The 13,892-nt window shown below is 35.4% G+C and overlaps 1 protein-coding gene across 1 annotated transcript in view; it reads right to left on the reverse strand.

Annotated features, from left to right (window-relative positions):
- Window positions 1-920: 920 nt before the first annotated feature.
- PLEKHA7 (pleckstrin homology domain containing A7) overlaps window positions 921-13,892 on the reverse strand; it is a 135,246-nt gene continuing 122,274 nt past the window's right edge. The window contains exons 14-23 of the mRNA XM_062495350.1: window positions 11,584-11,652; window positions 11,337-11,417; window positions 10,364-10,513; window positions 9,361-9,462; window positions 5,791-5,899; window positions 4,669-4,907; window positions 4,062-4,250; window positions 3,679-3,796; window positions 2,753-2,832; window positions 921-2,366 (exon numbers count right to left, since the gene is read on the reverse strand). Of these exons, the coding sequence (XP_062351334.1) occupies window positions 2,151-2,366; window positions 2,753-2,832; window positions 3,679-3,796; window positions 4,062-4,250; window positions 4,669-4,907; window positions 5,791-5,899; window positions 9,361-9,462; window positions 10,364-10,513; window positions 11,337-11,417; window positions 11,584-11,652 (1,353 nt within the window). The 3' untranslated portion in view covers window positions 921-2,150. The remainder of the gene's footprint in view (window positions 2,367-2,752; window positions 2,833-3,678; window positions 3,797-4,061; window positions 4,251-4,668; window positions 4,908-5,790; window positions 5,900-9,360; window positions 9,463-10,363; window positions 10,514-11,336; window positions 11,418-11,583; window positions 11,653-13,892) is intronic.

Raw genomic sequence — 13,892 nt, forward strand, 5'->3', positions numbered from 1 at the left:
TTTCTGGTACAAATCTTTGGCTTGTTTTGGATGAAGTTTGAACTCCACGTGAAGTCCTTGGACTTCATTATGTCACTTGCATTAATAAATCTAATTGAAACCTATTCATGCACAAGCTCTCAGTATGCACTCAGAAGATAAGTATCTTCCATGTATATTAAAAAGTTAAGTAGGTAAAAGGCAATTATATCTCAAAAATTAATACGTTACAGAATTCAACAGAGAAAAGAACATTTTCTCATCTGAGTACTCCAAACTCATCCTTCTACTCATATTCGAACCAGGCCTGATTGATATAGTATATTTTAAATACACAGTATCATTTTAAAGTTGTTGCTACATAATAGGTAAGAAAAACATCAAACCATTCTTACGAAGCAGTACTTTTATTGGCTTTGATGTTGCAACTTTTACATTAAAAAGGCATTGTATATAACAAATGAATTCATGTACTGTGATCAATACTTAAAATGTCATCCTACACTTGAGAGCTGACCAATTAAAAATTAGAATTACACATACAATGTATGTCTAAAGCAAATGTTACACACTGAGCAGCACTTCAATTATACATTTAACTGGTTGCCATTGTAGCTGCTAATAACTGTAATGCTGTAAGTAATTGTGCTATCAAACATGCTTTTGCATATCAAAGCCCTATAGGTACAAGAGATGACCTCTACAAAACACTACTAGGGCTGAAAAACTCTATTTTAATTCTTTACAGCAAGAAAAAGACCAAGATGGCACCCAAATTTATAAATAAAGTGTTTGCCACAAACGTTAATAACAAGTGTTATGAAAATGTTTCAATTCAACTTGTGTATGTTACATGAATCAGAAAACATAAGAAGCTCAGATTTATTTCTTCCAATTGAAGTATGAAAGTAACAGTGGTACTGTAGTACTACAATTCCCAAACTGTCTTTAAAAAAATTGTGATTGCAAAACAGAAGACAAAACAGATGAATGTCTCCAAGCAGTGCACTCGTATTTACTGGGAAAGTAAATACAAATAACTGGCTGCAAATTAGTGCTACAGAACAGTGGGAATGAAAAGCTGAATATTATTAGTTTGGTTTCTTTTAATGCCAGCAATTGACACACATGTACTAAATGCAATTAAGCCTGGTAAAAATTGAGTAGTCCAGTTAGAAATTTTAAATAACTACAAAATTCTGCAAATTAAAAACAAGCAAACAAACAAACAAACAAACAAAAAAAAAAAAACAAAAAAGAGGCATTAGGTATGATGAGTGACCAATTTAAAAGCAAGAGATCTTGTGCAATGAATTAGGTAAAACAATGTGATCATTCTAAAGCTCTAGTGGACCAAATAAAAAATAAATTAAAAAACCACAGCATAAGTGCAATTACAGTACAATCCTGGTTTAGCACCAAGTAAGCAACTGGGTAACTTCACCAATTAGAATTGCTTTGGTTAGTATCCAAAATCTATCATTATAAACTTATCATCTGCACAGCATTTACTCTCAGAAAGCAACAAAAATACTTTTCTTCAGCAGCTTAAATTTGAGCCTTATTAGAATATTCTACATTTTTAGCTTTAGAGAAGAATTTGTATCAATTAAAATACATTAGCTCTCCAATATGTTCCTAATCAGCATGATTAGATTTTAAAACTTATTATTTATTGATCATCTTTTTTAAAAAGGACAAACAAGCACCACCTTGGTCTGATATTACCACCTACTATCTGGCAGGCTAATTTATGAATTAAAAGGAAAAATACCCATGGTGAGAAAGAACATTCTAAAAGGCCCATTCCATTATGAAGCAGTTTTAAAACTGTACAAGCTTTCGACACTTTCTAAATACAGTTCCAAGGGAAAAAAATAAAAAAACATGTCTCTGAAATCATCCCAATATACCGGCATCTCCACTCATCACTAACCTCTGACCAACTTACCTGCTGAACCTGCTATATTTACCTTAACTACAAGTAAAACTATCACCTGTTCCTCACACTCTCTGAACTCATTTGATACCACAGAACACTAATTTAATTGGACTAGAAGCATCACACACACTCAAAGTGAAAGTGCTTGCTGGGGGGGAAAAAAAAAAAAAGGAAAAAAAAAAAAGAATAAATCCAAATATATTTTTAGTTTAGTCCTTTTAAGGCATATCTAACATACTGAGCCTACGTCTGCAGACACGGGCCTGATGAAAGAGCGAGATGAAACAGGCTGCCTTTCTCCCTGGCTAAGAGTCCTCTTGCGTTCCCGCACTAATGCCTTCTGATGTCTCTTCATTCTCTCTAGCTGCTCCTCTGCACTCATCTTGCCTCTTTGGTGGTCTCCAGAGTATAAACGTTCCAAGGCACTCTTTGGTCTCTCCTGGAGAAGTCACAAGGCACACAAAACACATGTTGTAATTAATACTTTATAAGAAGTATACAAAAAAAAAAAAAATTAACTCCTTCTCCTATCTCATTACTAAATTCTATTAACTTTGCATTTATTTGCATATTTCAATTCTGTATTTCCTATTAGTAGGGCTGATTTTTCGTCCTAAATGTTGTTTTATGAATCTATTTGAAATACAGTAAATTTTTGTCTGTTTTCCAGTTCATCTAAGAAAGTGAAAAATCGGAGACTTCGTTAGATCACAGCTCTTGCTCTGCTCCCAGGCTACTGCAATCCTACTTTCTGCTACACAAAATATACTCTGGGCTTAACTCTTTCAACCAGTTCAGACATTTGTCTTCAGAAGTTTATTTAAAACTTACCTTGGACCTATCCCTTCGAAGTGTTGCAAATGATGAAATGGTAGATGACTGGTGCAATCTGGATGTTGATCCAGACAAACCTTTATAAGGAAAAAGAGAATGCCTTAAAATCAAATAACAGACAAAATAAGACAAGTATCAGTTTGTGGTTTTTTTTTTTTTAATTATAATACTGTTTCTGTGGCATTCTGGTCACTATTTGAGCACATATTTTGCAACTCAGAAGATTGTAAGAGGCATGAAATTTCATTTCAGCCAAATATAACCCACTTCAGATGGCTACTGATCAAAATTCAGAAAATCTATAATAAATTAGGAGCTTATATTAAATGAGGGACAGGTTGAAGTCCACTGTACAAGACTAGATAGACTGTACAAATAATCACATCTATTAAGAAAATAAAACCTTAACATTCACAGTTAGAAATGAGGAAACAGGAAGTGAATGGCTAAGAAATTATTTGCTTTTGGCCCAAATATCATCTCTATCCTCATCTCCCAAACAGTTACAGGACCACAGCACAGTGGCGATGGAGTGACAACTCAAATGTAGTATTTGGGGCACTATATCCATATACTTTATCAGTTATATTTTAATGGCAATATAGGTTTTTAAAGATACTTGGAGTTTGCAAAAGATAACACACAAATTATGAGGAAAAATAACTTTGAACGTAAGAGACATCCTAATAACCAATTCCATGTTTTGCTATGGGTTTTTTTAAGCCTTATATATTAAGTTGCTTTGCCAAAGGCCAATTGTCTGTAACAGCACCATTAAAATGCACAAAATCTCTCCACTTCCACTGAAGAGTTAACATAAAAACAGCGATCTGATGATAAAGATCATCTCCAGGAAATCCTACAAGAGAAAACTCCTATACAGACAGTACTGTTAAGATCAACTCCATAAATTCCTGACTTACCACGGGTAGGTAATGTCTGGTATCCACTGTCAGGGCTTATTAAAGCACTGGAAGGGTGGCTGAGGTCACCCCCGAGCATTGCTAGTTCTGGCTCACTCACGTATGAACGCAGCTCCACCTATACAGAAAAATACTCATCAGCTCAAGTGAAATCACAGACAGTAAGTTTTTGTAATCCTAAAACAAATCCTAAAGCTTTGTTTCTGCATTGCTACATCTCCCTCTGCTATACTTACATGGCATAGATCATTATTAACATGTCATTATGATCTCTCTGCCATTCTACATCATGACTACTTAATATTTTACAGACAACAGTAATATATTTTATTCAAGGTTCCCATATCTTTGAAGTGCAGGGGTACAGGTGTGTGAGTGCTCACCCTGTAATCTCCATTTACATACTGGCCGAGCTCTCTGTCTCTCTTTCTCTCGTCTGATTGACGTTTGAGGCCCCGCACCGAGGTGTGTCTGATGACAGTGGCTTCTCTCGGGAGGGGTGGGACAGCTGGTGGCTGATCCTCAGGACTGTACAACTGAGGGAGAGGAGGTCTGGGCGGTGCTTCATCTTCCTGGGAACAGGAAAGCACAGGGATTTGGCAAAGAGCATGAAAAGTACCTGGCATAAACTGTAAAATAAAGGTCAGTGCATTACATGAATTATTTGTGACTGCCTCAGCATGCTCTCCTCTGTCCACACCAGAAGCTTGACGCTTTAAAGCCCAAGCAAGACTCAAGAAATCAACCACAAAGCATTTCTAAGGAAAGCTCTGAATATTAATATGCTCTAAACCAGTCTGTGGCCACTCTACGATAGGCTCCACATGTATTGTGCTGCAAGTGCTGCTGCTCAGCTCCAACACAAACACCCCAGTGCCTCTCTGTTGTGGCTCCACACTGTGTACGCTTCCCAACCATGACACTTCCACTCTTCCTGACAGAAGGGAAATGGAAATACTGCTGAACGAATCTCACAAGAGCAGTACTTACAACCTTTGGCTTGAGCTTGACTGGTGACTGAAGAGGTGGCTCAACTTTTTTCAGCTGCTGTGCTTGGTGCTGTGTCCTGGTCTGGAAATAAGGCTGTGGATACAGCCTAACCTCCAGAGGGGATTTAACCGGGCTGCGTGGAGGGCTCTGCGGGACTGAACGTTTGCTCTCCACAGTACCAAGGGAAGCTGGCAAGGAAGGCACTGAAGACTGAGAAAATGAAGGCACTGTTTTTCTCTCTAGGGGAAAAATAGACAAAAACGTTTCTTGATGAGGATCCAGCAAGTCTTTCAGGCCAAAAATAAAACCACATGGTTCAGTATCATCCTGTAAAATTGCTGGTGGAGCACAGTGGAAGCAAGGGAAGGAAAAGCCTGGGAGTCATATGAAATCAGTCCATAAGCTGCATCTGGCCTTATGCCACAGATTCCTTAACTTGCCTACAGATCTAGACCATCTCAGAAGTATTTTATCTCTGCACCTAAAAGGTGAGGAGAGATACTTTAAATACAAAGTGAATTTTGCAGTAGGCGTCAACAGTCTCTTGCTATCCCGATGCATTAGGTCCTGTCTTTGAAACGTAATAAATCCACTGCAGTGCAGACCACACACACTTTCCCTACCTCTCTTTCAGAGCTGATGCTGCTCTGCCCACCATACACCTGCCTGAAAAGGAAGGGGAAAGGCAACTGCAGCAAGGGCAGCTGGGCTGCATCCAAGGGAAAAAAAAAAAAACAAACAAACAATATACCCAGAGAAAAGCTCCTGGACAGGACGCAGAACAGATACTACACTGGTAAGGGCCTGGCATTCGACAGAAACCCCTTTTGCAACTTGAAGAATTTCACACATTACTGTTATTGTCGTTCCCCCCCTTTTTTTTTTAAATGGCTTGTTACATTTTAGCACCTTTGGAATGTGAAAACAAACAACAAAACCTTTCTGTCACCTCAAGCAAAGAAACACCAAGTTAATGTGCTCAATCAACAGAGATTTCTGACATGTCCAATAGCAGAATTAACTGGATTTTCTGCGGAAGAACAAACTTCCAGATTATTTGCACAGACCCAAAAACTTAGCTGTATTGGTCTATTTTTTACTTTTTCATCATGTTCTCCTTACCTGGATTCTTTATGGAGTCTACTATGGTTTTGTAGTTTGCTTTATTTGCACTCAAGCCAGCTGTAACATCTTCAATTCTCCACAAGTCTTTTTGTATTTGTGTTTTCTCCTGTTGTTTGTAGTGAAAGAAAAAAAAAATCAGTTATTGCTCAGTTTTAATTTATTATGGACCTTTCCTTCTTTTGATACCACCAAACTGCTATTCCAGTACTTACATGACAATGTAGAATTTAGAAATTATTTAAATAATTGTTTTAAAATAAAAAAATTAAGAAGACAAAACACCAACAAACATATCTTGACCATAAAATTTATTAGAGTATTTTCTGACTCTTGGAGCACTACCTATAGAAGACAGGGGAAAAGAGACAAGTCTATATTTTTCTAGGATATGGTTCAGATTACTAAAATACAGTTTAACATTCTATATAAGATGAGCTTCCAGAACCTTTTAATTTGTACTTTGTTCTAAAATCCTATACCGATAGAACTTAAGACTGCTAAGCAGCCTTACAAAAGATATTAATACATTTAGGGGAAACATCCTGTACTAGAAAAGAAAATCAGAAAAACAGACTTGGAAGTGCTGACAATTTTAATTTCTGCTTATATTTAACTTGTTAGGCCTACTGGCCATGATGGACTACAGGTTAAAACAATGTATTGCTGCTGCTCCAGGACTTGGTCTCATCCTGCATCCTATTTGCTTTACCAAGGCTTTCCAGGACAAAGGGAGGAGAGAAGGGAAGAGACAGAATCTTTGTCTATAGACTGGGCTTTGCCTTGAGCTGCATCTCACAGCCTGGCTCCTGAAGCCACCATTTCAGTCATTTCAATCATCTTAAATAGCTGCTGTCATCTAATTAATGAAAGCCTAGTAACACCGATTTCAAAAATTTACATCAAGAACAAACTCAGTAAAACCAGTACTATTTAAAAAAGCAAATGCAGTGAAACACTTAAGAATTGCTTACAAACTGCTCAAAAACCTCCAGAAATTCATCACTTGCCATGAGCTGCAAAATAGCTACTAATTAATCCTATAAGGCTAAGGGTGAAAAAAATTCAGTAAAAGCTGTTACACCTCATAGAGTTAAGGAAGGCATATAAATTGCTTTCCACTTTCTGTCTTAAATCAGGAAATATGTTCAGCCAGGTTACAGATCAGCAAACAGGGTGCCAAGAATACAAACATTTAAATGATGGAGAATGTTATTTGCCTGTAGTGAACTCACTTGCTAGATAGGACATATTTCGAAAGATTGTCAGGACACAAACTATAAATTTGCACATTTCATTTCATTTTTCTGAGATTAATCATACTACAAGGAACCAAATGATGGATTTACAATAATCAAGCCTCAAAACTGGCAAAAAAACCCACTACACTACACCGAAAATCCTGCTTCTGAAACCACTCAAAAATGTTTGATTAGCAATGTAGAAAAGCCAGATCTCTTAATATTATTTCTTCCCATTACTTAAATATTGATGTGAAGAGAACATTTTAGATCTAAAATGGACCTGGGCTGAACGATAAGCAGATGAATTAATTTTGAAATTATGAAAGCAGAGATTGCTGTTCACAGAGGGATCTAAATATACTTTATTGGCAAGCATGGAAAGGCAACTTGAAGAAAAAAATGCTATTTTTCTAAATTCCTTCACACAGAAATATAATTTAGAATGACGTAAAAACAGAAGAAACACTTACCAACTAAGAAGTTATCACTGATAAATTAACCCATGTCAGTTAAATTCAGCATGGTCAGATCCTCCCCAATCCTTAAGCAAAAGACAACTGAAGCTACATTCTAAAAACCAAGATTTACTCTGACCAAGCTGCCTAAACATTCAGGTTTTAACCTCTTAATTAATGGCACATAGAAACAACATCAGTGGTCTCCTACAGCAACTTGAGCCTGAAAATTTACTGGATTTTTTGTAATATTCCATAGACTGCATTTTTTAAAAATACAGTGTGTATTAATTTAGTGCTATTGGAAAATGCTAGATAAACAATCTTGAGTCTACACGCCCATGGGCAGAGATCAAAAAAATTCTAACTATTATGGGTACTTCAAGTGAGGCTTACTTAAAGGAATATAGTTTTTTAGAATATTCAGTACTTTCTGAAAAAATTAGTTCTCTTTAGAATCTCCAAAATAGGTATTCAGAAACATGTTTTTAAACTTAACCAAACATATCTGTGTAAACTTATATGTATGAATGTATAAAAGTATGCATACATACAACTGATAACGTGCTTATGGCTGTGTGTGTATTTATAATTAATCACTTATGTGATATGAGATGATAATCAAACTGAATTAACATTTTCTTCTGTGCAAACCACATTCCCTTCCATATGCATTGGTGAATCCCATGCCACACATCCACTATTTTAAGCATGTTTAATGCCTAACTGGAAATTTTATCTCCAAGTAGTCTAAAAAACTGTATTATGTTTAAAGGTGTAATTTGCCTTTGTTAAACTAAGTGATTTCATACAAGGACCATTTTATTCTAATATTCCCCTGGGAATTTTTCTTTAATATATTTTTTACAGCTGATCTTAATTACACATTCTGACTCCAGAAACTGAAACACTTCCCCACACCCCAAAATGAAAAGTAAATGAAAATGTACTTTGAAGATTAATGCACTCAAAAAAGGTTTTACAACTCTTGCTTTGATACAAAACATTTATTCATTAGTACTGAAAATAAACAGGCTTCAAATTACATCTGATTGGATATTCACTACAAACAAGCTAAAAAATTTAACTAGTCATCTCTTTAGATCCAGGATATTTGGAAAAGTAGACTAAGATTTGAGAAAAATGTATACATTAACTGTGCTACTTGTGTTCTGTTCACACAAAGGAAAAACAATCCAGTATTCCCTGAGAATAAAGTCACCAGTTGTAAGCAGGTATGTAGAAATAATCTGCTATTCCACATCCATTTCAGCAAAGAAAATAGCTGAGCTTCAAACAAAGCTTTTTTTAAAAATTTGAAACTGAACAGTTGATTTAAAATTTAGATGCCTTTCAATTACTGATGGCTGTTAAACACTTATTCCACTTCACAAAACAATCTGCAGAGATAAATTTTCCATAAATAGAAAAACATGACAAAGGACAAGTAATGACAATAATAACCAGTGACTGATGCTCTTAAAAATGGATAAAGAAGCCAACAGTGTCAGATCAAATAAATGGAAGACTAAGAAGTCCTGCACAGCCTTATAAATTAAATATGTTATCAATGTCAAGATGTCAGCATGTAATAAAAATGTAATAAAAATAAAGACAAATTTGCATAGACAACTTATGAGAAACTACAGCAGTATTGCATGTGCTGCGAAACAACGTAGTGGTTTTTTTCACTGCACAGCCATGCTGCTACAGTGGCTGAACTCTGCAAACCAAATTACATGACAGCTGAAGGCACTGCAAAAATGACAGAGAAAATGTCTCTTACGAGATGGTAACTTGAAGTTCACGCTAAATCATACTCCAAGTGTTTACAGTGTCTAGAAATGGGCTCACCTGGGAAATGGACTCACCTGAGATACCAATGAACTGTTCATCTGCTCCTGTAAGGCTTTTTTCAGCTGGCTCACATCCTTTTCCAATTTCAGGTACTCATTCCAGGCATTTTCCATTTCCTGTTAACAGAAGAAATACTCTAATATGGTGCTAACTTCAAAACCATTATCTCCATCCTCTAACTGAGCATCAAAGAGTTTTGAAGTTACTGTTGTTCTATCATAAAATAAGCAAAGAATCCATTTTAGTCTACATTGTTTTTTAGACTTGATTATACACCTGAAAACACTTCATACCTTGCACGATCCAGTCAAGAACCTATAGTCAAAAAACTCTGGCCAGCTTCCTGACACAAAACCAAACTGACATGTAACAGAATCTCTGCACCAGTACTGCCCTTTTTACAGTGATTTGCTATTTATGCCCACAAACGCATTTTAAGTGCTGACTGTGAAAGTCATACATCATCTACAGACACAAACTGAATAGATACATTTAAATAATACTGGCACTTTAGTGATCAGACCTTTCTATAGCGAAGGTGTTCAAGCAATTCTTGAAACAGTCTTACAAAGAGCTAGTCTCATATTCATGAAAAGGTAGCAATAATAGAGTGAAAGAAACATTAAATTACCTTTGAATTTTATTCAGTTATAATACGAGTGGTAAATTTTTACTGAAATATCAACAGATTTTCCCAATTCCTTTTACTCTCGAAAAACATCCTGGAATCATATTTATATTTTCAAGCTGAAAGATTTTCAATTTAAGCCCACACTTAAAAGACATTGAAAAGGTTAGGGGTTTTTGTTTGGTTTCGGTAGGGGTGGGAGGCAGGCATTCAAAAGTAAAGCTGGGGAAACAGTTTAATTTTTTTTTTTTTTTTGGTCTGGCTTAGTCCTGTGTTCCTTAAGTAAAACACTCAGAACAGGTCTTAACTCCCCATTCCAGTAACCAATACAGTTTTAGTCTAACTGGGATTTTAATTAGGGTTTTCTTGAAGCCCCTAAAAGCATGTACCGTTGAAACTTTGGATATTTCAGCCCGGATATGTATAAGGTCCTCTTGCAAAAGTCTCTGCTGGTAAGATATTTTTTCTGCATGTTGTGGTTGGTCTTTGTACTGATCCATCTGCCTGTGTAAAACCTCCAAAACAGACTCCAGCTGATCCTAACAAAGAAGACAGGAGTAAGTTTACAACATGTAGATGGAAATTTATGCATTTACTTGCAGGAATATGAAAGGTGTTTTCCACGCCCCAAGTCTTCCCTATAAGCCAACAAAAGTTAGATCGGCCTCCTGTTTTGGAGACGCACATGTAAACAAAAAGTGCAAGAACCTTAGTTACCTATTGTATCCAAAATTATCTGATCTTTTCTATTAAATCTTCCCATTACACAGCCAAAACCGTTGAAAACACAAAGTAGTGAGAGGGGAATTTTTCTGTTTACACGTTGTACAAAAGTGCAATTTACAGTTCTGGAAAAATTCCCTTAAGCAGTATAGAACAATGACAGCCCTCACCACAGCCCAGCATGAGCTGTTTGTTAGAGGACAGGTTCTCATTCACTGCTGGGGTTAACAGTCATGTGAGGGTTTAAAATATTGTCTAAAACATGAAACAGACCCAATTCATTTAGTCAGGAGTAAATAACATGGAATTAACTTTGCACAGCAGCTCTTCTGAAAGATCAATCTGAAAAGTACTTTCATTTTAGAATTTCTTTTTCTGAACCACGTTAATATATTGACAGCTATAGCTCACAGGCAGTGAAGCAGATGGGTTTGAAATGTTCACTTTCAAAAACTTGTTTTCTCAGAACGGATATTCAATCCTAAAATAAAACCCTATTCTTGTTATCTTAGAAGTATATATACACACTACAGTGCAATCAGCATCCATTAATTCAACTTTTTGTTTATAATTTCCTATTTTATAGTTTATTATTAAAGTTTCTGTTCTACTTTACTAAGCCCTTTTTAACCTACTTACTTTATTTTCCTTAAGGGCTCTTATTTTGTCCTCCAAGTCCTGCAGAATTCTGTCCTGCTCACATAAAACACTTAGTTTCACCTGGAAATGAAATTATATACATATACAAGGTTAGATTTAGAAAAACAAGCAGAAAAGTGTCCACTTGTAACATGTCAGCCCAAGGAGCATAATAATGATCGTGTAACTGTGTAATAGAAACAGACAGACCAGTGCAAGAGGTGCTGAAGTGGTGCTTGATACTTACATCAATATCACTTTCTGCAATCTTGACAGGTTTTGTACTTCTGTCTTTTAACGTGTCACGTCCTGTCACCTAAGAGGAACACATTTTTGAAATATAAGAAATTCATTGCAAACTAAAACCTAATTATGCTTTCAGCAGTGAAAAGAAAACTTTTATTAAATATTCACTTTTATTAAGGAAAATTTAATGAAATTCTGGATATGAGTACTTTCAAATCTGGCTTTAGATTTTTGAGAACTGTCAACAAAAGGGATCGCTAGTTATATTAGGCTATTTAGTTATTCTTCCAGCAGCTTGGAATTCTGTACAAAGCAGCATAATCCCACTTATCTAGGGTTATAAAAGTCCTTTTCCTGCAAAAGTTAGTAGTTTTAACAGTTCTGCTCTAATAGCTTTCGTGAAGCCAAATAAAATGGAGTCGTTCATTTAAATACAAAGTTGCAACAATAGCAGCATTCATTAATGAATAAAAATAGAACTTTTTGGCAAATGTTTCATTCTACAAAGGACAGCATTTTCCTCACCACAGGGTGGATTTTACTAAAGACAGACTGCTACAAAAATGCTATAGTGGAATTAAAAGTAATTAATCTATTTTGACGTGGCTGTCATGTACCAAATATCTCAGTCCATAAATCACTGGTTTTATATTCCATTTCTGATGAGAATATCTTCTCATATAACACAGTTTTAGAATCAGTACCAAAACAATACTCAATTGTACTTCCAACCTTCACATCAACCTTAAAAATTAAGGCATGTCTGTGCCTGCAGAATGCTTATTATTTCCACTGTCTATACGGGACCCTCCTTGTGAATAAATGAGTTTAGGAAAAGAGCAATATAATAAAGCTCGTAAATAATACATTTTTTAAAATACTTAAAATCTAATGATTTAATATCACCTCTTTAGAACACTTCTAAAGATTGATTAAAGCAAATATTATCTTACCACAGGACCACCTGGTGATTAGTTGTATTCATGTACAGCATATTTTATTCTTATACAGGCAAAAGTTCATGAAGAAAAATTCACCTCAGTATTGTCTTCAGTAATATAAGAGCAGAGATTTTGATACAAAAGCTGAAGTTGTTGGCTTTTTTAGTGAGGTAGGTGGGGTATAAAAAGGCAGTTTGTTTTTTTAGCAACTGGCACTCACCAGACTTGAAGCTACATATTTTACTTATTAACCTACAGGATCAGGTTAGCTTTTTAAAAGTAATTAAATTTTATTCTAAATGAGGTAAATACTGTCTTCTCTCCTCCAGTGGCAGACTCCATTTAAAGACTTCTCATGTACCTTTATGTGTGAAATATTATTTCTCCACCACCAAAACCAATAGTATTTATTGCCTCTAGAAGCTTTCAGCTTTTAATTTTTTTTTCAACAATTACATGTTATATAGAAGAAAAAACCCTGTCTTTCAAAAGTATTATTGAAATTATTTAAATGCTAAATCCCATATAAAATTGTAACAATTAACTAAACATAAACATAAAATACCAGCATATCAAAAGTAATAATTCTGCATATTGAATTACCTGCAAGCTAAGACAATGCAAAAGCCTTTTTCAAAGCAATGGAATTAACATAAAAACAAGTCTACAGAATTTGGGGATAGTTTAAATAACATGATCAGAACTGTAAAGAATTTGCTAACTATCAAGCAGTGAACATGACAACATAATGAAGATTCAGCATGCTTTCACATTTTCAAAAATTCACACAGGAGTCACTACTTGACACATTCATTTTCAAAACATGATAAAATGAAACCAAACACTGAGGTCAGCCATAATTTTGCATACAGACTCCAAAAGAATAGGGGGGGAAAAAAAGGGAAGTAAAAATAAAATCTTACAGAAAGCACTATTGTGTACCAAAAGACACCTGTAAAAGCCAGAACACTGACTGCTACTTGAAAAAGCAATGGGATGAGCACATTTCAACGCAAGCAGTCTTACATGTATACTGGATAGTAACCCTTGTGCTGAGTTCTTTAGCACTTTGTATATCATGTTGATCAGAGGTCCATTATTTTCTATCTGTTTCAAACAAAAGTTTAGTCATAGCTTGTTACAGATGTCAGGACTTAAACCCCCAAACCTTACAACTCAAAACTCCATGAGCAGCAGTGATCACATACTCTCAGGTCACACCTAAGCATTTTGCACGTTTTGCTCAATCACAATTCCAGGTTGAAAAGTTGTATTTCAAAATCTCTAGGAAAGATCTTCAGAAATAATGGATTTAGTGAAAAGAAAAGAAGTTTTAACTCCAGTTCCAAAATGTTTTGTCCTAACTGAA

Source organism: Cinclus cinclus, chromosome 6 (genome assembly GCF_963662255.1).
Source record: "Cinclus cinclus chromosome 6, bCinCin1.1, whole genome shotgun sequence".
In the NCBI taxonomy this organism is placed as follows: Eukaryota; Metazoa; Chordata; class Aves; order Passeriformes; family Cinclidae; genus Cinclus; species Cinclus cinclus.